The 22,759-nt window shown below is 39.3% G+C and overlaps 1 protein-coding gene across 2 annotated transcripts; it reads right to left on the bottom strand.

Annotated features, from left to right (window-relative positions):
- Positions 1-251: 251 nt before the first annotated feature.
- LOC135468657 (BTB/POZ domain-containing protein 1-like) lies at positions 252-12,534 on the bottom strand. Of its 2 annotated transcripts, XM_064747028.1 has the most exons (4): positions 5,431-5,570; positions 2,947-3,523; positions 1,519-2,587; positions 252-1,282 (listed from the first exon to the last, which is right to left on the bottom strand). In XM_064747028.1, the coding sequence occupies exons 2-3, from the start codon at positions 3,489-3,491 to the stop codon at positions 1,519-1,521; spliced, it is 1,614 nt and encodes a 537-aa protein (XP_064603098.1). In that variant the 5' UTR covers positions 3,492-3,523; positions 5,431-5,570; the 3' UTR covers positions 252-1,282. The 2 variants fall into 2 exon arrangements, with proteins under 2 accessions (XP_064603098.1, XP_064603099.1); XM_064747029.1 differs by lacking the exon at positions 5,431-5,570 and adding an exon at positions 12,451-12,534 and having other exon boundaries at positions 252-2,587.
- Positions 12,535-22,759: the final 10,225 nt, after the last annotated feature.

The following is a 22,759-nucleotide window of genomic DNA, read 5'->3' as shown; positions in this document are numbered from 1 at the left end:
GCCGTTGATTTACTCAACGTACCGCGGTTTCCTCCACTCATGCATCATGAAACTGTAGGACCTCATACTTTCCACCCAACACATAAGTGAAATACTCTTGAGTGCGGCATAAGCAGTCAATCACAAACTCACTATAGAATGCAAGACGAAACAATTATCTTAATAATTTTAAATCCGGTTCTTTGATATGATCGAGATATTGTGCACAGAAAATATTAAGGACAGCTACAAACACTATATATACTGCATCCTTCTTAAAAGGCAAATGCCAAGCAGGGTATAAAACCTTTATTGATTTTGCATTGACTTTGCAAACATGAAAGTTTGAGCTATACTCTATATAGCAGATAAAGGTATACTCTAAATACGTTTCTAGCTTAGCAAACAATCACCCTATGAATCATCAAAAAATTCGACCATACACAGACTGTTCATGTTTTGGCACATTACGGGAATGTGTATTATCTGATATGGACAGGTTAATTCATAACTTTCTTGAAGTTCATATATGTGCCCCTACAGGAAAAATACTTATGTTTCTTGACTCTTTTGGACTGAGGTTTTCGTATTGCATAGATCTAATGTTATACTTGAAGGATTATTGTCCAGATTTACTATTTATTCATAGTTAGCTAACCATGTATATATTGTTAAATTGAGTGTAAAATAGAGAGAATAGTAAATAAATATTAAATCTGATGATGAACACGGCTGGATGAAGTGTGGTTGGAAATGACAGAAGAAAGATCAAATTCAACGTCTGAAAACACGGAATCTGAAGTCTGGCCAGAGAAATCAGCCTCATAAATCGGAACTCTAACGTTGTCCACTATGGGATCAAATTGATTTGACAGTATATTTTCTTCTTTGTAGATAGACTCTATCTCGAAAATGACATAGCTTTGATACGAATTCCCAGGTTATTTATGCCAGCTTTAGGTTGGCCATCTATGACCTCACCCGCTGAGCCAACTGGAGATCCCCCAGCACAGTAAATCTATTGTTTTGGGTGGATTTCGGTCATCATTATGTTTCTCAGAAGCCGTCCCGGTAACATACTGTTTAAACGGGTTATAATGTTTATAATTAGGACAAGTAGGTGAATCTGGACATTAATCCTTTAGGTGGGGAAACTTGTTGAGTCGAATTTAGGCTTCAAACAGTTACAGTATATCATATCCTAGACCATGAACTGTGAGAGAGTTCAAGACAAAGCTTCGAGCAGCCTTGCTAACTGCTATAGGTGCCCGATTGTGAAAACAGGAGTTGTGAAGGAATCAACCTGCAAAAAAATAAATAAATACACAATTGAAAAAGAAATAAAAACACGGTATTCTATACCAGCAAATTTAAACATATCATTATAAGACATTGACACAGTTTGTTGTACTATATATGCACACTGTTGTTTAATCCAATTAGACATGTTTATACACAAGAGCTAAAAAATGCCTGACTAAACCATGATTGTTAACTATCGTTGTATCTCCACGGATATGGTGTTGGGAATGCGTGTACCTAAGGCATCACCACCAGTAGACCGACCAGGGGTGTGCGCGAGCTCCTCTTGCCAGACTGTGTGAGTGTGATGTTGAAAGATCCCATCTGGACACTCATGTTTGGGAACTTTCCCATGGACACGCTGAAAGACGACAGGCCGTTGAGCGCCCTATCTGAAGTCAACACCGCCCTCCCAGACAAAATCATCTGATATTCTTTGTCTTTTTCCAGGATGATCGGCTTTTCTAGCTGCACATCCTGGGTGTGGTCGTCCTTGGAATCCGCGGTCAGGATAAACGGGACTGAAATCACATCATCGGTGCAATGGTTGATGACGGTGAGTCCTCCGTCAAACATTGCCAGCTCATCTTTCCGATCCGTGAGGAACTTACAAAGAATGAGTCCCATCAGTGCGCAATCCGAGTTGACGGTCAGCGTGAATTCTTCCTCCAGGGGTTTCAGTGTCGTTGATTCCTCGTTGTACCTTTGACACACCGATACACGTTTTGGGAAATGCCTTTCTTCTCTGATTGGAAAGCTGTCGATTTGGGGCTTTTCTGATGCCGCAAGATACAGGAGCAGGTCAATCATTTCTGGCTGAGTCAGTAGTTCGTCCTTCGCCACGACGTCAGCAACCTCGGTAGTCGTGAGGTTTGTCAAGCGAATGTGACTGAAAAATGCCTTGAGTGCCTCCCTCTTGTTGGGTCCGGATTGCTCGAGATTGTTCCGAAAACATTCCGCCTTGGCCCATTCCACAGCAGCCAGGTAAACCCAGATCTCCGTAGTATTGAGCGTGTCGCGCCGGAGAATCCTTGACACGACATCGCTGGGCAAGTCCGGGAAGTCAGCGGTTCGCAAGACATTAGTGGCCTCTTTGTCTACGTACAACAGGCTCTGAAGCTCCAACTCTCGCAGGCCCAGGAGATCAGCGGTATGCAGAACATCGAGCACGTTGTCGGCGGTCAGATGTGCAGATAAATAACGGACACATTCAGTTGTCAGTTGAGGTGCCCCGTACTCGTGAGAAATCCTCAACAGTTCTGATGCATTCTCCTCAGTCAGTTTGATATCGTCGGTGTAGAGAAACCTGTAAACAGTCAACGATATATGTGTTTGTATGTTTGGGGTTCAACACCATTACATTCAGCATTACTTTAGTCTTATCACCCACGGTGTATCCTTGTAGCAGGTCCTACTCAATACCAAAGACAAGACCCCTACCCTCCATCTGTTCACAGTACACCCACACAGGGCCGATCACAGCTATTCCCCTGTATAGTGGCGCCAGTTGTTCAAAGGTTTATTAGGACAAGCTCAGTATGAACTTTACATTTCAGATTAAACTGTCATTTAGTTTGTATTAGAATGAAGATGAAATTAAGATTTCAGCTAGGTCAGTTTAATTAACACTTTTGAACAACAGGCCCCTGAGCAGACATCACTTACTTAATGAAGTCGTGAAACGCTTGGTAAGAATAACCCGGAATTTCTACTTCGTTTTTCGTTGTGGCCAACCGCCCAAAAAACAAAGCCTCCATATACGGGCTACGCGCAGCCAAGATGACCTTATGGGCTGGTAGGCGGACGTCTGGATCTTCAGCAGGAAAAATAAAGGCCACATCTGTGAAGCGCTCCGTCGACAGCAGGTAGCCCATACATTCAGCAAGAGACTTATTCAGTTGCCAATCTTTGTGTTGGATGATGTCGAACGTTGGTGGCACACTGCTGGAAGGCGTCGTCTTTGGCGACGTCTCGGTGTCAGATGAAGTGTCACTAGCACAGCTGAACGTGTCACTGTCAGAACTGGCATTAGCCTGTGCCCCCTGCAACTCCACCTCCACCTCTTGGGGTAACACTAGCTCCACTGGCTCGGGGGTTTGGGCTAACACCTCCTCCACTGGGTTGGTAGTTTGGGCCACAACCTCCTCCACTGGCTTAGCAGCTTTGGCTAACACTGCTTCCACTGGTTGTCTCAGGAGATTATCTGCCATGACGGTTGATCAGCCTGTTCAGATCTACGATTCTGTACATGCAGAAACAAAATATATTTAAAAGAAATGCTAAAACGATTTCTCATATGGAAAAATTATACTTGATGTAATTAAATACGGTACTTTGCAATGAATGAGGACAATCTTACAAGTTGCATTAAAAGTACTCTAAGCTTAACAATTTTACCATTTCACCATCTTCATTACGCGGCATCTTGCTTAGCTGTATCACGTAGCTCTTCTACTTGTGAAAGGGAAACAGTTACCGTAGAAAAGAGGAGCCCGAGCATGAGGAACATGGCCTGGGCCTAATGTTGTCGCTGCTTATTTCTTTGGTTATCTGTAGCCAAATATATATGCCGATATGTCAACACCAAAGCCAAGATCTTACACTAAAAGCAATAAGTCAGTGGTCCAAGAAGGGCCCACAGGGTTACCCGAAGTCCTATTCTCGTCTTATGACCTCGTTCAGTCTGGAGAAATTACAAAAAAAATTACAACATAAAATTTGACGGGTATTTTCACGGAACCCGTGTTCTTTTCACTCGACATTGCTGGGTCACTATAGTTTTGGTAATTTTATGACCCAGTTTCAGCTTATTACCACCTACATTTTCACAAACCATAAAATCCATTTAAGCAACGAGACATTGAAATTATTCCTGATGAAGATTGGTGACTTTTCGTTGTTTTTAACCATGACCAGACCTGCAATGTGCCAAGTGAATTATACTACGTTTCAAACTTTTTATATCTACACTTACGGAAAGCTTTAAAAACCTAAAAAAAAAACCATATTTATAATCTCCCGCACGAAGCGCGGAAAAATTATAAACAAATAATCCATTTATTCATTTATTGGTTACGTCCTACTCAAGAATATATCACTTATATGACACCTAATGGGATGAAGGAAACCTGAGGAAAACCACTATACACTGGCCTCTCCACTATACCTGACATTGCTTGGCATAGACATACTGAGTGGTAATGATAATGCAGTTGTCGTTACCCAACAGTTCTAGGTTAGAATTGTTCGCCCAGAGGTAAACTAAATGATAAATTAATGACGTGTTAAGTGTGTTTTGTCAGTGCACATCTTATTAGGAATAAGCGGCAAATCTGTGACCCATCATGTGTGTATTAAATTCCTTGTTATTACCGGTACTACTTAATGCCCTCAATTGTCCAATGTCCTAAAGAGGCACCTTAAGCATGTAGTTCAAAATTGTCTTCTGTACTTATCTGGGGACCCTTTCGGAGATATTCACGTCTTTCTTCGTCTATATTCCAGATAATCTTCGTCTAAATGGAAAATGTATATGGAGTAAGTCTGTTAGGCTTATGACTTTGTGTTTTATCATTACTCGGTCTTATTTGAAACGACGTACGCATACGGATTTAGAACTGATGTAATAGCTATACACAACTGCAGTGGTGACAGAGTTATATACAGACTAAGGTCTTCAGAGTGGGAAAACCAAAAGTGAAAGCAAGTCATAGGTTCGGGATTTTGTTTAAATGTTTTTATTCACTGAATTGGTAATTAGGTCGTCCTCAAGAATACACTACTTCATGTATAATGAATACTTCATAATATACTTCATCTAAATGAAGATCCACTACAGCTTTTATATGAAATGTGTAAAGCGAGCACAGAGAGCGACGAGGGATATTAGACGAGTGTGAGATAGGCAGGGATCTAAAACCAAAAGTGAAAGTTAGGCTAGTTTTGCTAAGAGAGTTTGCTTTTCACATGTATGTGGTCAGGCCTGTGAGCTATATGGCGGCTATACAAGGCTGCTATTAAAAGGTTTGTTGGAGAGTGACTAATTTGCCTTACAGACATTAGTCCTTTACTTGAAGCGGCAAGGCCCTTCAAGACCGGTTGCCAATTTATAGGCCTACTTGTTCTACATGTAAGTACATGTCACCCTACCTTTGAACTGAATATACCCTCTTTTCGATTTCAGCTGGTTTTGCTACCGGTTTTCAACGTTCCTCCGTGTTGAATGACAGTCCGACTCACACACAGTCAACTGTTATTACTAAGGCACACGTAAACATTAACAACTTCTCAAGACAGCCGATCTCGCACGCTTACAAAAAACAGTGTTGGGATTTCCCAGGGAGCAGTCGTTATTTCAGATAAGAGTTCTGATATTCCCATGGAAACTGGGATACGCTTGCGAATAGTGAGATACTTTATATTTAGTTTTATTTAAATGTCAAATATGGAACAGAATTTATCTGAAAGACATTTGAGCAACTGCTGGATATCATTGAACGGCGCCGAGTAAGCTAATAGTCATGGCAAAGTTGTCTCCCTTTGAATGCGGCGTGCCACAAAGGTACGCCTACTATTGGGCCGAGCCCCCAGTTTGTTACGCTTGGGGAGTTCTGAATTGACTGATTTATACTATGGATGATTTACACGTTTCGTTTTTGTGCTTAAATTCTATTGAGTTTATCTATTGAAATGAAAGTAGATGAACAAAAAATCATAATATGTTAGGTAAGGGTCTTATAGGCCTAGACCCCAAGATCACGAAGCGAAATTAAGCTTAGGTCAAAACTTTAATCTATAAATTTGGCATGTTCCTTTCTGTACTGTAAATGAAATTTGTTGTACAATATCTTATCCAGAATTTACGTTATCAGGCAATTTTATGACCCTGTCAGATCAAAGATAAGAGTTTTAAATTAGTTTGAAATTTTGACTTAAGTCTAAGATTGCTTTGTGATTCCGGGGCCAGATCTACATGATATAATTAAAGATGTACAACACAGAGAGTAAAACAAGAGCAGTGACGACGGTGTGATAGCTGGCAAATGGTCACACGTAACCGGTGAAATAAGGCCTCTTTTCCGTATGTATTCTAAAAAGTAGCAATTTACACGCCCGTAGCACCATGGCTTAGGCAGAATTAGGTAAAAAAAAAAAAAGTGCAGTGGCGTTAATTGCAATTTATTAGGCGTCAGTGGTCTAGTACTCAAAATACTGTGTTGTAATCATATTTAACACACAATCACATTAAAACAATGCAAAGAAACCAGACCTCGGGGATGCTTGGTCCACCAGCAGAAAAGCACCAACATAAAGCGTTGCTTGAGTAGGCTTACCATTAGAAAGCACTATGTAGGCTGTACATATAAGTTTACTGTTAGTTCTGAAGCTGGATCAGGAATATACATTGTAGAATTGAAAACATAAGTTTTATGTATTGCTTAGTCAAGAGATCAAGTCATATTAGTGAACTGAAAAACTATCTTAAAATGCCATTCCTCAAACGTCTTTATTGTTTTTCCGGAAGTCAAGGACGACAACTCTACACCCAACATGTACTGATCTTCTACATTCACACTTCAGGTTCTGTCAACCATGGTTACCTATGGATTATAGTTAGCTAGCTCTGCGCAATCAAAGAGTATAATATATAATTTATATAGACTCACTTTCCTGTATTAAAACTACACATACCTGTGTTACCTAAATTCTGATTTTATTTCTCGGCTGTACATGTAAAGGTCTGACAGCAACCTGCGGACACTCGTGAGTTTACTGCCACCATAATGCTGGCCGCCGTCGTATAAGTGAAATGTTCTTGAATATGGCATAAAACACCAAACCAAAATAAATAAATTATACATGATCACGCGTTCATGCAGTATAACGTGGTAAATGTCGATTCAAAGTTGGCACAAAGGATCTTCTGATGCTACCGCTTTTGATGAAACTAATTTATTTTGTGGAGCAGAGGCAACCCTTAAAATGTAAAGGCCACAACAGCGAAGATATTAAGTACAAATGTCAATTCCCCTAGTTGCAGGTCACGTAACAATGAACAGGTGGAAGAAGAATTATTTGTTGGTATATTATATATGCCTACAAGGTGTTAACAGATGTTGAACCAGGCATATTTGTACGAAAATCGGATATCAGTGTATTCATTCTTCCAAATCCAAAACTGCAGTGTGTTGGCAATATGGTGTTTGATAGAATATCTACAAATACTTTCCAACCGAATCAGAAAATGGACTGTGTGGGCGATGCAGTGTTGTACGGTAAGCCAATGTGTGAAATTTACCAAATCAGATATATACTGTGCAGTGTCGGTAATGTGATGTTTTGTGTACAGGCTGACAATGTGTACATTCTGTAACAAATCAGAAACTACAGTGAGTCGGCTCTGTGATGTTTGGTATACAGGGTAACAATGTGTTCATTGTCACAAATCAGAAACTGCAGTGTGTGGGCAATGTGACGTTTGTTATACAGGCTGACAATGTGTGCATTGTGACAAATCAGAAACTGCAGTGTGTGGGCCAGCCCTGTATAACGTTTGTTATACAGGCTGACAATGTGTACATCGTAACAAATCAAAAACTACAGTGAGTCGGCTGTGTGATGTTTGGTATACAGGGTAACAATGTGTTCATTGTCACAAATCAGAAACTGCAGAGTGTGGGCAATGTGACGCTTGTTATACAGGCTGACAATGTGTACATTGTGACAAATCAGAAACTGCAATGTGTGGGCCAGTCCTGTATAACGTTTGTTATACAGGCTGATAATGTGTACATCGTAACAAATCAAAAACTACAGTGAGTCGGCTGTGTGATGTTTGGTATACAGGCGGACAATGTGTACATTGCAACAAATCAGAAACTACAGTGTGTGGGCAGTGTGATGTTTCGTATACAGGGTGACAATGTGTACATTGTAACAAATCAGAAACTGCAGTGAGTCGGCTGTGTGATGTTTGGTATACAGGCTGACAATGTGTACATTGTAACAAAGCAGAAACTGCCGTGAGTCGGCTGTGTGGTGTTTGGTATACAGGCTGTCAATGTATACATTGTAACAAAGCAGAAACTACAGTGAGTCGGCTGTGTGATGTTTGTTATACAGGCTGACAATGTGTACATCGTAATAAATCAGAAACTGCAGTGTGTCGACGCTGTGATGTTCGGTATATACAGTGAAAATTACAGGAAATGAGATTATACACACATTCTGCGATCTGATTAACTATAGTGTGTCTCCGGTAATGTAGATTTTGGAAGTTTTACTTTGAAATTAACACCCAAAAGAAATCTACCATGATGTTAAGAATAAAATAATAATACTGGTAATAATAATATGCACGGAAAAGAAAAAGATGAGTTATTCATCATTTCATTATTTATTGCTTTCAATAGGTCTGTCGCTCAGGTAGACTTCACCTCTACTCACACTGACAGATCGTCTGCGAAGTGACTCAAGGGCTTCCCCGTTGAAGTTGTTATGTAACAAGTGTAGCCGAGGAAACAGACAAAAGCTAAAATATGCGTTGCTAACCATCAGCCTACTGTATGTCCATAAAAAGCATAGGATAATATCCGTTTCCGTTTACTGTTGGTATTTGAAACAAGTTTTGTCTTACGAATTATACCGTGGATATATGACAGTGTCTTTAATACACATTTATTACGAGTGAGTGCTTGGGATTTAATGTCGTGCTCAACAATTTTTCAGTCATATGACGACGAAGGAATCCTTAGGGTGTATGTAATGAACCTCCCTGTTGCAGGACGGATTTCCACCGCTCTTTTATCTAGTGCTGCTTCACTGAGACGACTTACCGAAGGCAAGTAAGCCGCCCCACCCGAGCCATTATACTGATACGGGTCAACCAGTAGTTGCACTATCCCCTTCATGCTGAACGTCAAGCGAGGAAGTTACAACTTCCTCCTTTAAAGCCTTAGGTGTGACCCGGGATTCATCCTGGATCTACCGATCCTGAAGCGGACCCTCTACCAACTGTGCTATCCGGGCCAATCATTTATTACGAAGCTAAACTGATAAACAGATCGCCTCTTTCTCAGTGCAATAGTACCATATGCTGTCAACTAAAGTAAACAGCGTTGAGCTTTCTTTGGAAGAATACTGTATATATAATCTGTATAGATTTACATGTATAACAATATATTTAAACTTATTTAACATATAATTATCTCTATGGAGATAACAGTCTCTATAATTTTTCCTATTTATAGAAATGTGATTGCGTGAACCAACACGATACTTCTTAATAGCTTATACCTGTCTCTAAATAGACACCAAATATGTGGAAATGATTTTGGTTCGCGTAATCATATTTTTATTATGAAGGGAAACGCCTTACAATATCTAAAACTGCTTTTGACCCTACTTTTGGCTTTTGATAAAACCAAAAGTATAGGCCTAAATCGCATCAGTCCAATTTTTAACTCACACGTTCTTCAGTAATTGTACCTCATTTTCAAGTAAGATTTACTTGTTTTTCTCTACGAAAAACAATACACCTCACTGCTGCACCGAAGTGGGACGATTTCCTATCTAGTTGCCAGGGGTCCTCTCAAACATAATATAAAGTTGACAGATATAGCTCAGATGCTTGATACTATGATACCATGCATGCATGACGGCAGGGTTAAGTTTATTTAGCATAGAGTATTGTCCACCGTTCATTCCTCGCCCATGAACTGATATCAGGTCTCCTATCATTTACATGCAGAAGAAGTGAGTCTGCATCGCGTGTTTTGTCGCATTGCGTGAGTGCTCTAAGTAGCGGTGAGAGAAGGGCTGATATTAAATTGAGACTTGGTAATAAGTGAAATATGAAGCGGCGAATACGATCGTCTCCGGGGAATATTTGACTGGAGAGATTCAATACAGATGGTAATTTTGGACAGTCTTTTACCGGGCCTCTGTACAGACAGGAGACATAACCACACAAAGCACCACATAGTGCCAGATGGGATTCACATGTATTAATTTTCCATGTATTTGTTTTATAGAATTTATTTGTTTCTTTGAATAAATGAATTTTATTAAACCGATCAAATGCTGTGGAATTAAAAGAGACATTCGTGCGTTCAAACTAATGGGTTAAAAAGCGATAACCACAGGTCAGTCGTATATTCTTCTTTCCGCATTTGTTGAAAGTATCATACAATGATACGAACATTGATGAAACAATTAAAACACGTACGCTGTTCCATTCATGCACGTGGCTGTACTGTTTATATTCATGTATGCACTGGTAAATAACATGCTGTGCTGCATGTCAGTTTGGCTACTTTGAGAAAGCAGGTATCGATGACAAAATTCTGCACCCACATATATGTTTACGTATATACTGAGAACTTGGGTTTAAGTAAAAAATAGTCCTTTTATAATTCTTCAACGATACTTGGACCAAATTGAAAAATTGTCTTCTCAATTCATTTTATCGCGATCTTATTTTTTTGTTGTCCACGTTAAAAAGCCGGGGGGGGGGGGGTAGGGGGGGTCACATGATTTAAGAGGAAAACAGATTTTCAAAGTTTCGTAAAAGTGGGCTGTGATATCTGGCAGAGCGTATATAGCTTCAAACTCAGTCCAAACATATCAATTATCCACACAATAGTGGAATAAAAGTTTCAGGAACATGTTAATTCTCTACCTGATGATTCCGATGAATGATATACACTGGTACAATATGCATCCGAGAATTAAACTATTTGGGAAATCTTAGAAACAGGAAAGGATAACATTTATGTTATTTTTTGCACTTTTTATTATTTTTTTTTCAAAATGTATATATTTTAAACATTCTTCTCGTGATTTAGTCTCCAAAACGCTGTTAGAATTAAGAATTTACTTATGTTGCATCAAATGAACCAATGGTTTTGCTAATATTTTTTGTTATACAAATAGATTTAAATATTGTACATCCACCTGTTTATAAAATAATGTTCCAACACGCAAGAGAGCATGAACAGTATAATAGGTCGTTATATAGTGACCGTTGTATCCCTTAGCAATGATAACAAAGGGGTTCTACTTCGTGATGTAGCATTTCTTTTTTGTGCGTGTGCATGTGTGTCTGAACATTTTATGGGTAAACTTACGGACTTTTGCATAATGATTATATATGTCAATAAGCATGAATGGACATTAAACAAACTTTCACGACACTGTACTGAAGTTTCCTACATAACGGATATATCCGTTAACAATGAAAGGAACATTTGTGAAGTTTTGAAGAGAACTGAGTTCTGGAGAACAAAGAAATACTCTACGAATTATACTGACAGTCTTGTGTATTGATATCTTCACCAGAAAACTTAACACCTTTGTACAGAATTCATCAAACGCTAAATCGGATAAACAAGGCGGCTAATTGTGCGGTCAGCGTGTTTCACACTGCTCGGCATTGGCTCATATATAACATCTGAAAGTCAGGGTTACACGAACCCTTTTTGCTGTATGCAAGCCCCGCCAGCTATCGTCAAAACGCATAAAAATCCCAATGTGTTTTTGTCGCCGAAATGACTTTTATATGAGGCTGATTGAGTTTAATCGATGTTTAAATCAAACTGACTCGCTGGAAATGAATGGAGCGAATCGCGTTTAGATACAAATATCTTCCGCAAGCGTGGACCGCAGGGAGAACTTGAGGGTATCAGTGGAAACTGTTCTGCAGTGGATGGAGACAATCAAATAAAACTTCCATGCCTGTCTGTGGTAGAGCTTATCCTCAGGCAATAAAATGATATAAAATCATGTTAAACTATCTTGCTTTCCAAACACAGGCCGATTAATTATATTAACAAAATCAATAGAGAGGAGGCAGCGGCTATTAAGTAATGATGTGCTTCACTTGTGAAACCAAAGACAGGCCAGTCAATGTGAAATCGCCTCGGTGATGCCAACATCTGGGAATCCCTGTAATCATTGATCGCTCTATTGTTTCTAATCGTCTCCCAATCTTTTATAAGACGGGATCCAATTAGTGCGTCCCACAAGCCGGCTCTGCTCGGTTAATAGCTCTGTGTAGTAAGCGAGTGCCATTTTCCAAGAGCGGCCAGCTAAAAGCTCTGCTTACAACTGGCTCTTATCAATAGATTACAACGAAAATTATCCAGTTAAATCAAAATAATTCAATCTTACCAACTGTCCGCAGGTTAGCCACGTCTTTTAATTGCTTTGCTGGCGTTAGCAGTTCCCTGCTCTGTTTTATGGCTTTGTTTCTTCAACAGCTTTCCGCAAAATTAAACACTCTCGGGACCTGATAATTGAAGAACATTGAGGCTATGAAGAATCGTTTATGTCTTATACAAACAGTGGATATGTTCATGTCCAACATGAAAAGAATAGCAATTCCATTAAATCTGTAAAAGCTACACGTGTCGATACCGTGAGGACAGCAGGTACATATTTTACCGTTTCAAAACCCTCATGTGACCGCGTCAATTACAGTTTTGGATGTTGACCAGTGCAGCTCCCTTAATAACACCGATTTCAAATTAGAGTTTATAATAATCACACTTTTCACAACTACAGAACGTATCTTATTTTCATGAAATGTCACTGTAATCAGTTTAATTTGAACTGAATCATCTATAAATCTTACGTTTTCAGAAACCACCGTATCATCCTTCTATCAATGAAATATGTATGCAACATTTATTGCGCAGTCTTTAAAATATTCAGTCGCTCCTAAATGCTACAAAATATATAAATGATTATTATTCGCTATTGCTGCACGCTATTCCTGTAACAGCAGCTTAGGGCCTACGTTAAGCCTTGTTTTGGGTGTATGGTGGATGATATTCCGCGATAGAACTTACATAACAGGAGGATGCACTTTCTCTATTACCCTGGCCACCCAGGATTGTATCGCTGACGACGATAAGACCAGCGTCTTCGCTAATTCTTAACACATAATGACTAGAGCTGTTCGACTGGTCTCTGTTACATAGCTTTAGTCACAACAGTCAACACTCAGGATAACTTGATCAAAGACCTCGGTCATTATAAAACCATATAATCTGCTCAGAGTTAAGAGTTCCACCCATGGTCGGATCGGCGAGGCGCCGTACGGTTGTAGCCTTATATCCCTGCTGACGTGCCTAGTCCGTCGAGGCTCTTCTTATACTGGTACTCGCATAGATATTGTATGTAAATATTTATTGGTGAATGTTAACGGAATGCTTTATTCAGCGATGGTATCCACAGTTGAGGTCAATCGGTGTTCTGTTTTGGTTTGTTGTAAAATGATTGGCGTTTGAAGTTGTGCTTAGGGTGTTCATTTAGCATTGACAGACAGAATCCATGAAATCTGTACACGAGTATACGATGGCGACTGTGTGATCGCATTGGCATGGCTAATCTCTGGAGCATATATACTTATACGTCCATATCGAAGTGAATAATAATATGTAGTGCATTGGAAGTTCTTGCTAAACCAAAACTATACACATACACGTCTTCTATAATATTTCATCCCCTGACCAGGTTTCGATCCCAGGTAGTGCGTATTTTGTTATTTAAATCTAGCTTTTTGTACAGAAATTGCTTCTACCAAATGCAACATTGAGCTTCAACAGATAACGGAAAACAAGTGTAAGTGAAGGCTGATGTCTCCAAGTTTTAGTGCGTGGCGTGGGAAAGTTAAAATATTTTGCAGTACACCGGTACCAATAATTTGAATTAGCAAAGGGAACTATACATAATGAGTGACATTAAATGTAAAAACCTAATACACCACTATGACTTACATTACATTGTTAAATCTTGTATATCATTAATCTCTACAAATGATATGTAATACTTGGTTTAAGTGGAATTACAATAATTTTGTTGATTAACCTAATCTTATTAACCATTTTTTAATGTTAAACGCTGACGATGATATCTTACTAGGCTTAAGTGAAACTGCCGTGATTTTGTTTACAACTTCAGCCGATTTCTAATAAACAATCTTTTCTTAAATCCTGTGTATGTTTTGTCGTAAGTTATTAGAAATGTAATGCCACTATTTTATGTTTCCTATTTTTTTAAATACCGAGCCGATAAACACACACACGTCGTGAATTACGTTAAATGGTTCTTGTCAGTGAGAGTTCTTTGTGTGCAGCAGTGCTGCAGTGCCGAACATCTGAAGTATGAATGAGATGTGCCTGGGCTGTGCGTTGAAACGTCGGAATGACAAGCTACTCAGAATTAACAACAAACTGGCATCGCTTAGTCTTTCAAGAGACTCTTTGCCTGGGCAATTATCGGCCTTGTATCGTTTTCAAACTAATCGTCTGTTTGTGGGGCTTGATCCGCTGACACATCACAGCAAGGCGGAGTTAATGGGGAAGTAACTCGCCGAGACTGCGTCTCTTCTGATGAAGTTTGACAGACTATAGACTGCTTGACGCTGCGCAGTCTTCGGTCTCATTAGTACAACGAGTGAAGCAATAGCGCTAAATGTAAACTAAAGCTGAACGACGAAGAAACAGCGAACACGAATTCTGAGAAAATCCCCTAAACATACCGCTCATTGAATCTCATAAGTTAAACAGCAATACGTCGAGTCTATAGAGATGAAGTTGTCAACTCCAATGAGACCAGTAGTAAATCTCTGGATTATCACTGACGTTTGGCTAAAGCAATCGTTTGAAGACAGAATCCATTTAGCGTTTCCTTTTCTCAAATTGTTTTCGCTTAGCGCTTTCCCAAGTTTACACTATCTGTGTTCTGTGATACCCAAACCATACACATAAGGTCAAGCAAGCTAGGTCGTGTTTACTGTTTCTAATGTCTTTTGTGGCATGAGAGACGTGTCTCCTTGAAGATTGTACCGAAACCCACTGCTGAATACATCAACAACGATAGAGAGTTAATAACGTTCTCAACATTCAATGTGGAAACATTAAAGTTTCCATTCACATTATCTGATACAAGAAATATCCATAAAGTTGATTCTGTTTACCTTGAGACCCATTATACGATGTCTTTGTACAAAAACAGAATCTTATTTGTTTATTGAATTATTTAATTGATGTTTTCCCCCGCACTCAAGAATATTTAAAAAGCAGAGTATGTAATAAGTGAAGAGTAAATTGCCAAAATCAATAATCAGGCTTATTCAGGGTTTTTTTTTTGCAGGATGTTTACATGTGAAAAGGGTACGTGCAAGAAATATAATGCACTAGTTATAATGTTCTAAATGATAGGTAAGAAAGGTTTACTCTGAGTGTATATGTAGTTACTAACGCATTTAAGGTTCCCCATGCATGTTTCTACTTAAATAAGGTCATTATAAGGAGAAAAGTTAAAAGAAAACGCACACCTTCTTCTAAGACGTTCATGAAGTGCAGACATCGTGTTTTGCTGATGAGTGCGTTTTTAAAGTCGTCATACATATTTAACAAAAAAAAAATGTTACAAAATTCAGAAGAGTAATACCATGCTTATCTGTTTATCTGCAACATTAATCTATTGAGTACGTCGGTTGTGCAGACAAATAATATTCCGATGTAGTTAATCGCCTGACTTCAGACAAGCAATTAAACACAATGATCCCCGCGGCACCAGGAACTACCAAAGCCTTATTGATGGATCAGGTCAGGCCAAAAGAACTGGTACCTTTGACATAACGGTAGCCACATGTTAACTGTTTAACTAATGGGTTGTTCAAATCGCTCTCTTCCTGGACAGTGTCAGCAGGTTCTGGGTTACACCTACAGGCAGGTCTGAGGCGCGCCTCCCCGCCCCCTTCTCCACATCTGGCCTGCCATCCACTACACCTTGAGAGCTCGCCAATTGAAGTGACGTAATGGGCCAGTGATAACTGTGTGGCTATGGCTTACTTCAGGCCATAACGTCTTCGCGTCAATCTGCTTCCCGTTTACATGACATCACCTAAGCAATTTCCAAATGTACTCCGCAGGTTTGATGGAGTGTTAATAGCGAAGTGGAGCACGGATTGACTGAGTGCTCTGGTAGCACGAGGAGCACCTGTCACATGTATTGCTTTATCTATGTTTAAGTGTTATACTGCTCGATTCGATTCACTGGCCACATTACACTAGCTGATGGCTACTCTAGTCACTGGAGTATATGTACAATTCTTACAACAATAATAAATAGATCACAATGCTTACAACAGTAGTTTCTGGCTTACAGTGATCACGACGGTAGTTTTTGGCTTTCAGTCATCATGACAGTAGTTTAACTGGCTTTCAGTTCTCACGACAGTAGTTACTGGCTTACAATGCCCACAACAGTAGTTTCTGGCTTACAGTGATAATGACGGTACTTTTGGCTTACAGTCATCACGACATTAGCTTAACAGTCTTACAATTCTCACGACAGTAGTTACTGGCTTACAATGCTCACAACAATAGTAAGTGGCTTAAAGGGATCACGACAGTAGTTTCTGGCTTACAAATCCCACGACAGTAGTGACTGGCCTACAAAGAACACGACAGTAGTTTCTGGCTTATAATGCTCAAGGCAGTAGTTTCTGGCTTATAGTGCTCACGACAGTAGTTTCTGACGTACAATGCTCATGACAATTGTTTATGGCTTACAATGCTCATGACAGTAATTACTGGCTTACAATGTTCATGACAGCAGTTTCTGACGTACAATGCTCACGACAGTAGTTACTGGCTTACAATGTTCATGGCAGTGTAGTGCACGTTTGTACATGAGGGAAAGTTCATCAGTAACTTGCCAAAGATCAGTGGTTTATCCCGAGTACTCCCGTTTCCTCTATCCATATCTATCTCTATTTATTCATTTGAATGGTGTTTTACAAGAATATTTCATTTATACGACGGCGGCCAGCATTCTCTATAATTGGAGGTAACCGGGCAGAGCCCGGGGGATATCCACGAACATCCGCAGGTTGCTGCGGACCTTCCTACGTACAGCCTGGAAGCTCTATCCATAAAAGTTAAAGCCATAATATAAGTAAAGAATTCTTAAGTATGACGTCACGCAAACAATCAAATATAATCAACTGGCAAATCCCACAGCTTTGGCCTTTACAGTGCTTATAGCATGCAGTACTCATTGAATTCATAGAGCGTCCGCTTCGGGACCGGTAGATCCAGGGTCAATCCTTGATCGAGTCACACCTAAGACTTTAAAAGAGGAAGTTGTAACTTCCTCGCTTGGCGTTCAGCATGAAGGGGATAGTGCAACGACTGGTTGACCCGTATCAGTATAATGGCTCGGGCGGGGCGGCTTACTTGCCTTCGGTAAGTCGCCTCAGTGAAGCAGCACTAAATAAAAGAGCGGTGGAAATCCGTCCTGCAACAAGGAGGCACATTACACGTACATGCACCCTAATGATTCCTTCGTCGTCATATGACTGAAAAATTGTTGAGTACGACGTTAAACCCCAAGCACTCACTCACTCACTCATTGAATTCAGATCCCCAACAAGGTGGTTGTGTGGTAGGCTACATCACAACTGTGGCCGAAATAGAGGAGAGGAAAAACGCGGACAAAACATTTCTCCAATCTGCGTTGAAACAGTCATTAATCTTACAAACCTCCATCAGTTATTTTTTTTTGATAAAAAGATTCAGGCAGTAACTTATGTCACATTATTCACAATGTGCTAGTCCCGAGAACACTTCCTGACTAAAAAGAAGTTGAAACATCCCACAATAATGTGAGGTTTAATTGAAGCGTTGATCTTTTCTCTTTAGCTTCTGGATACTAATTTATCAATATTCAGGAGCCAGCCATGACGAAAATGGTGACAACAACAATGTTCCACCAATTCTTTGTCATAGGCGGGATAGCTACGCTACAAGGGATAATAAAGTACCGTGTATTTTAACCTTAAATTTAGAGTGCTAAAATTACTGAACAATAGATAAAACATATTGGATGGAGGTTTATTAGTAAATGTTATTTCTTACTGTACAAAAAGTAATCCCCAGAGCCCAGTTGTTCAAAACTGTTTTTAGACTTAATACCAGATTTAACTTAAAGCCAGGTCTTCAATTTTGTACTTAACCCAAAAATAATTGCGAAACAGTATATTAAATGTGAATTTTCTGCCCGTATACTTTGACATTGGCTACTAAACTTGCCTTAAATCTTAAACGTAACATATGGCTAAATACCGGTATTAGCTAATACATTTCGAACAACTGGGCCAAGTTCATAAACAAAGATGAATATGTAAACTGGCCTCTCGTGGTGAGACAAGCTATAGACAGCGTTCCAGTGCCGGTTCCAGCATGTGGTTTACATGCTATCAAATGGTCTGAAATCACCAATTACATATTCAGTGGGGACAATATCCGGTATAAAGTTGCCTATATAGTTTTGTCTTTACATGAGTTATTTTAAACTATAGTTGAAAAAACAATGTGTTGATAAAACCTCCTTAAATTAGTGTGGCTTTTCTGACATCGAAGTAAATTCGTTTTATTTGTTATCTGATACATTGTCATTTCTGTCACTCTAACTTTAGATCGATAATAAAATCCAGACGCGTAAAAAGAGACAACACAGAGACACAACACAAGAGACATAATACAGGTAAAAACGGGGAATAAAAAGGGTGCAAGATCAAGGCTTCGAAACAGTGTGCTATTTGGTTACAAGGGAAATTATATGTGCACGACTGACCAAAAAACCAAAAACTTAAAAATACACACAAAAAAATCCCAAGAGCTATTCAATTACCCTTGATTTCACTTTGACCACATCCGATTGAGTGGGCGGTATGTACTAGGCACCGGGTAGGGCAAGATCGCACGACCCCCAGGGCTGGGTCGCTTAAGGCGTGTATCGTACAGCACCTGCCAACATAAGGCCCATGATTAACTTCTCGACTCGATTTCGCCACAGGGCTATTACCATTGTGTCCAGCGAATGAAGAACAATTCTGTATGAAAGACTCTAGCCATGGATAGCCGGACGGGCTATGTTAACTTCAACTCTGATCTCGCTATGGCTGTGTGAGACTTCATATCCGGGGACTAGAATCCAGTTTTGCTACAACGCATGCACGGTGATGGTCAACGCTAAGTGTACGGATATCTCTGAACTCTGATTGGGTAGATCAGTAGTAGAAATGACGCAAAGAGTTAATATTTTACTGATCGTAGCCTTACATTGAAGCATTTTTCAGCAATAATACAACAGAAAAAAAGGCAAATCGATGGAATTTATCAACTGAATTCAAGTCAGCTTGGAACAGAATAGTCTGTGGCGCAGAACATTATCAGCGCTCACAGCACAGAGAGTAAAACCAGAGCATTGACGACAGTGACAGTTGACAAATGGTCACACGTGACCGGTGGATGAAATTTTACTTCAGTTAAGGGTTTTGTTCTAACTGTTCATGTAAATGCCGAAATAGTATCAACATACACAGCCCCTAGCACCATGGTTTAAGTAGAATTATAGGGAAATATAGTGATGGCAATTGCAATATGTTTGACGTCACTGGTCTATAATATTACTTTAAATATTACTTGGCTGTGTCGCCAAGGCTTTTTCTTTACAGTAATTTGTAATGACGGAATGTGTTGTGACTATTAGTTTTAGAGGAACATGACTAGTACTGGAAATAGTATAGCCGCAGCATGTTATGAAATATAGCACCATATTATTATGTACCTGCCACTTGCTTTATCAGTGATGCAACACGATCTACACTTTGATTTGGTCGACAAATCTTTTGGGCTGTACACTTTGGCTGTACAATATGAAAATGTCTAAATAAGAACAACTCACTTGTTTTGTAAATATAGAATGCCATGCGTTTAACAGACCCATACACGACATCCATTGTAATATATATATATATATATATATATATATATATATATATATATATATATATATATATATATATATATATATATATATATATATCGATACATTCTAATAAAATGTTTTAAAATGTTTGTATGTCTACAAACCGGTCGGTATCCCCTTGTACATAGCAGGACAGCTTTACACAGGGCATATTTATACAGCCGTGCTGACTCAGTGGCATACAAGTGACACCTCAGTGGACAGCTCTTGGGTTTTCCTTTATGCTTGCCGTTATAATCGAACAAACTCCAAGGCAATTTGAAATTAATTTTTCTGAACCAAATGGGAATCGCTCACTTTTGAAGCAGAAAGTTTAGCCAACAGCGATCTGTATAGTGGAGTTCGAATTAGAGGACAAGTACTATACATCGGGTGTTTTCTTAAAATAAATTAAATGTTTAATTACAATATCTAAGAGATTAGGTTATATGTCTGTCACCTTGATGATTACCATTGTTTATTCGTTTTATAGCTAAAAATAATCGCCGAGCCGCGAGGGCCTCGTAACTTAATGACACGCTATATAAACTCTCAACCTGACCAGGCTTGTGAGATGTAACTATTAGTTTTTCATGGTCGCCCGGCTGGTTTGGATGTCAGTCAGCTGCCAGCAATTGAATTCAAATAAACAGACAGACTTTGCCGTATATCTTTTCATCGGCTAATATTAAATAGATGCCTGATTCTATCTGTCATCTGCTGGAATTAATCATGGTAACCGACCGTGCGTCTTTCTTACCCGAAACCCACACAAACTTAGCATATACCCTCTCTACAAATATACTTTATACCCTATGCTTCTAGCAGTTAGAAGCTCAGATTTACTCTTCACCATCTTACCTAGCAGCTGCGACTACTGGTTCACGTATATACCATCAACACTTCTGTTTGACAAGTTTTGTTGCAGTTTTAAATAAATACTCTCCAAACGAAAGTCGCCAATTTGCTAATAAACGGCTTCCCTGGAACTGTGATATATGTAATGTGGTGCTAATGATAGCTGTTCCAAAATCAACATTATTACACTGTTTGACCTCCGGCCATAACCTGTGACGTCAAGGTCGTTACTTTTGGAGGAACGTAAAAGAGTTAAGAGATTGTGCTAACGTTTCTTGTTCTCGCCGTCAGCCTTATTTATATTCAGAGTTCTGAATAAAACTTTTTCTAGTGTCATCAAGTGCAGAGTTCCACTTGTTCCTATCTGTATGGTGAAGAAACATCTCCAGTCCAAATCTGTGGTGGTGATAGAGCGTATCCTACAGTAGTCAGTCTACCAATAAATCGATGAATCTTCCATCATTGGCTAAACGCCATGCATACATACACATATGCATTGTGTAGATCCAACCGACCCCTATTCTTGCTTAAAAAACAGTGTATTTCATATCGTTTATAGCCATTTGTTTCAAACCCAGCGAGGTGATATGACATGGTTGTATATTATGTGAGCCATAACGATACTTGTAAACTCGTGCTTAAGACTTGCTCCTCGCTTGCTTGTTGTGTTGCACTTTTAACCATATTCAATTCATGTGATCTCTGAAATATTTAAAATTTGTGAGGAAGTCTACATCATTTCTGTTTTCTGGGGTTTAAAAAGCCACCCGTTTCACAGTATTACATGACAGACGTAAATGTCAAAAGAGGGACATACATTGCATGAGTTATCATGAAGTTAACATGAAAAGAAAGCGCGATATGAAGACTATGCAAAGTGCGTCTTCTGACAACCTCACTCGGTGGCACAGTGTCTCCTTCTGCCGTACAAAACAGGCTTTGAAATACATTTAAAAGCTCGTTAACCTGAGACAAGATGAAGCAGAGGAGTGGGTCTGACATACAACAGGTGGAGGAGCTGGTCTGTATAAGACAGCCGGACGATGGGCTTTCAGCCTTATATATATACCTGTGTATGTATATCAGTTATCACAAGGTATCGGGTGTATGTAGTGTATATTTATATGTACAACATGCTTAAAACCACACAATGGCTATATAGTGGAGTGAACATTTTGATCATTTCTTGAACATTGTTTTGCTTTTTCCCCTATTTGTTTAGTACCATATATTAAACATGTTATGGCATGTTAAGAGAATATATACGCTAAAACCTGACCATCTCCCTTGTTTTTTTAAAAAACATACCCACTATCGATATGATACCCCAAAGATTTTCAAAAATAAAATAAATCAGAGGCTAAGTATATTATACACATACTGTTTGTTTCTACAAGTGTATTGCAGAGGGAATAATCAAGTGAGGAGACGGATGTCTGTTGATACACGTGATACGAAATGCATGGTTGATGTAGGCATGCATGCACTGCACATTCCAACGTCATATACCCAACACAGGCCTCACAGCATTAAGCTCATCTCTCATATAGTATGTATAGATAGTCTGTTAATTAGCAATTAAACTATCCCAGATTCTATCTTTTCACTAATTACATGACACCAGAGGAGAAAATATGACATATGGACAAATTAATATGAAAAAGCAATGAAACTCCTAAGCTGGACCTAAGCTGGTGGGCCGTTTATTCCAAACGGTGTATTATTAATATACAGCTTGCGATATGGGTGGTATGTTTGGACATGACCATGGGGATGATTATCAAACGTCCATATG

The sequence above is a fragment of the Liolophura sinensis genome, chromosome 6 (assembly GCF_032854445.1).
Source record: "Liolophura sinensis isolate JHLJ2023 chromosome 6, CUHK_Ljap_v2, whole genome shotgun sequence".
In the NCBI taxonomy this organism is placed as follows: domain Eukaryota; kingdom Metazoa; phylum Mollusca; class Polyplacophora; order Chitonida; family Chitonidae; genus Liolophura; species Liolophura sinensis.
Note: the sequence above shows the minus strand (reverse complement) of the source record. Positions and strands in the feature narration are given on the sequence as shown.

Bases quoted from the DNA above. Each gene is read 5' to 3' on its own strand.
- LOC135468657 (XM_064747029.1), bottom strand. From the start codon at position 3,491: ATGGCAGATAATCTCCTGAGACAACCAGTGGAAGCAGTGTTAGCCAAA. The intron at 2,588-2,946 runs GTAAGTGATGTC...GACTGTTTACAG, and splicing joins GCGTTTCACGACTTCATTAA to GTTTCTCTACACCGACGATA.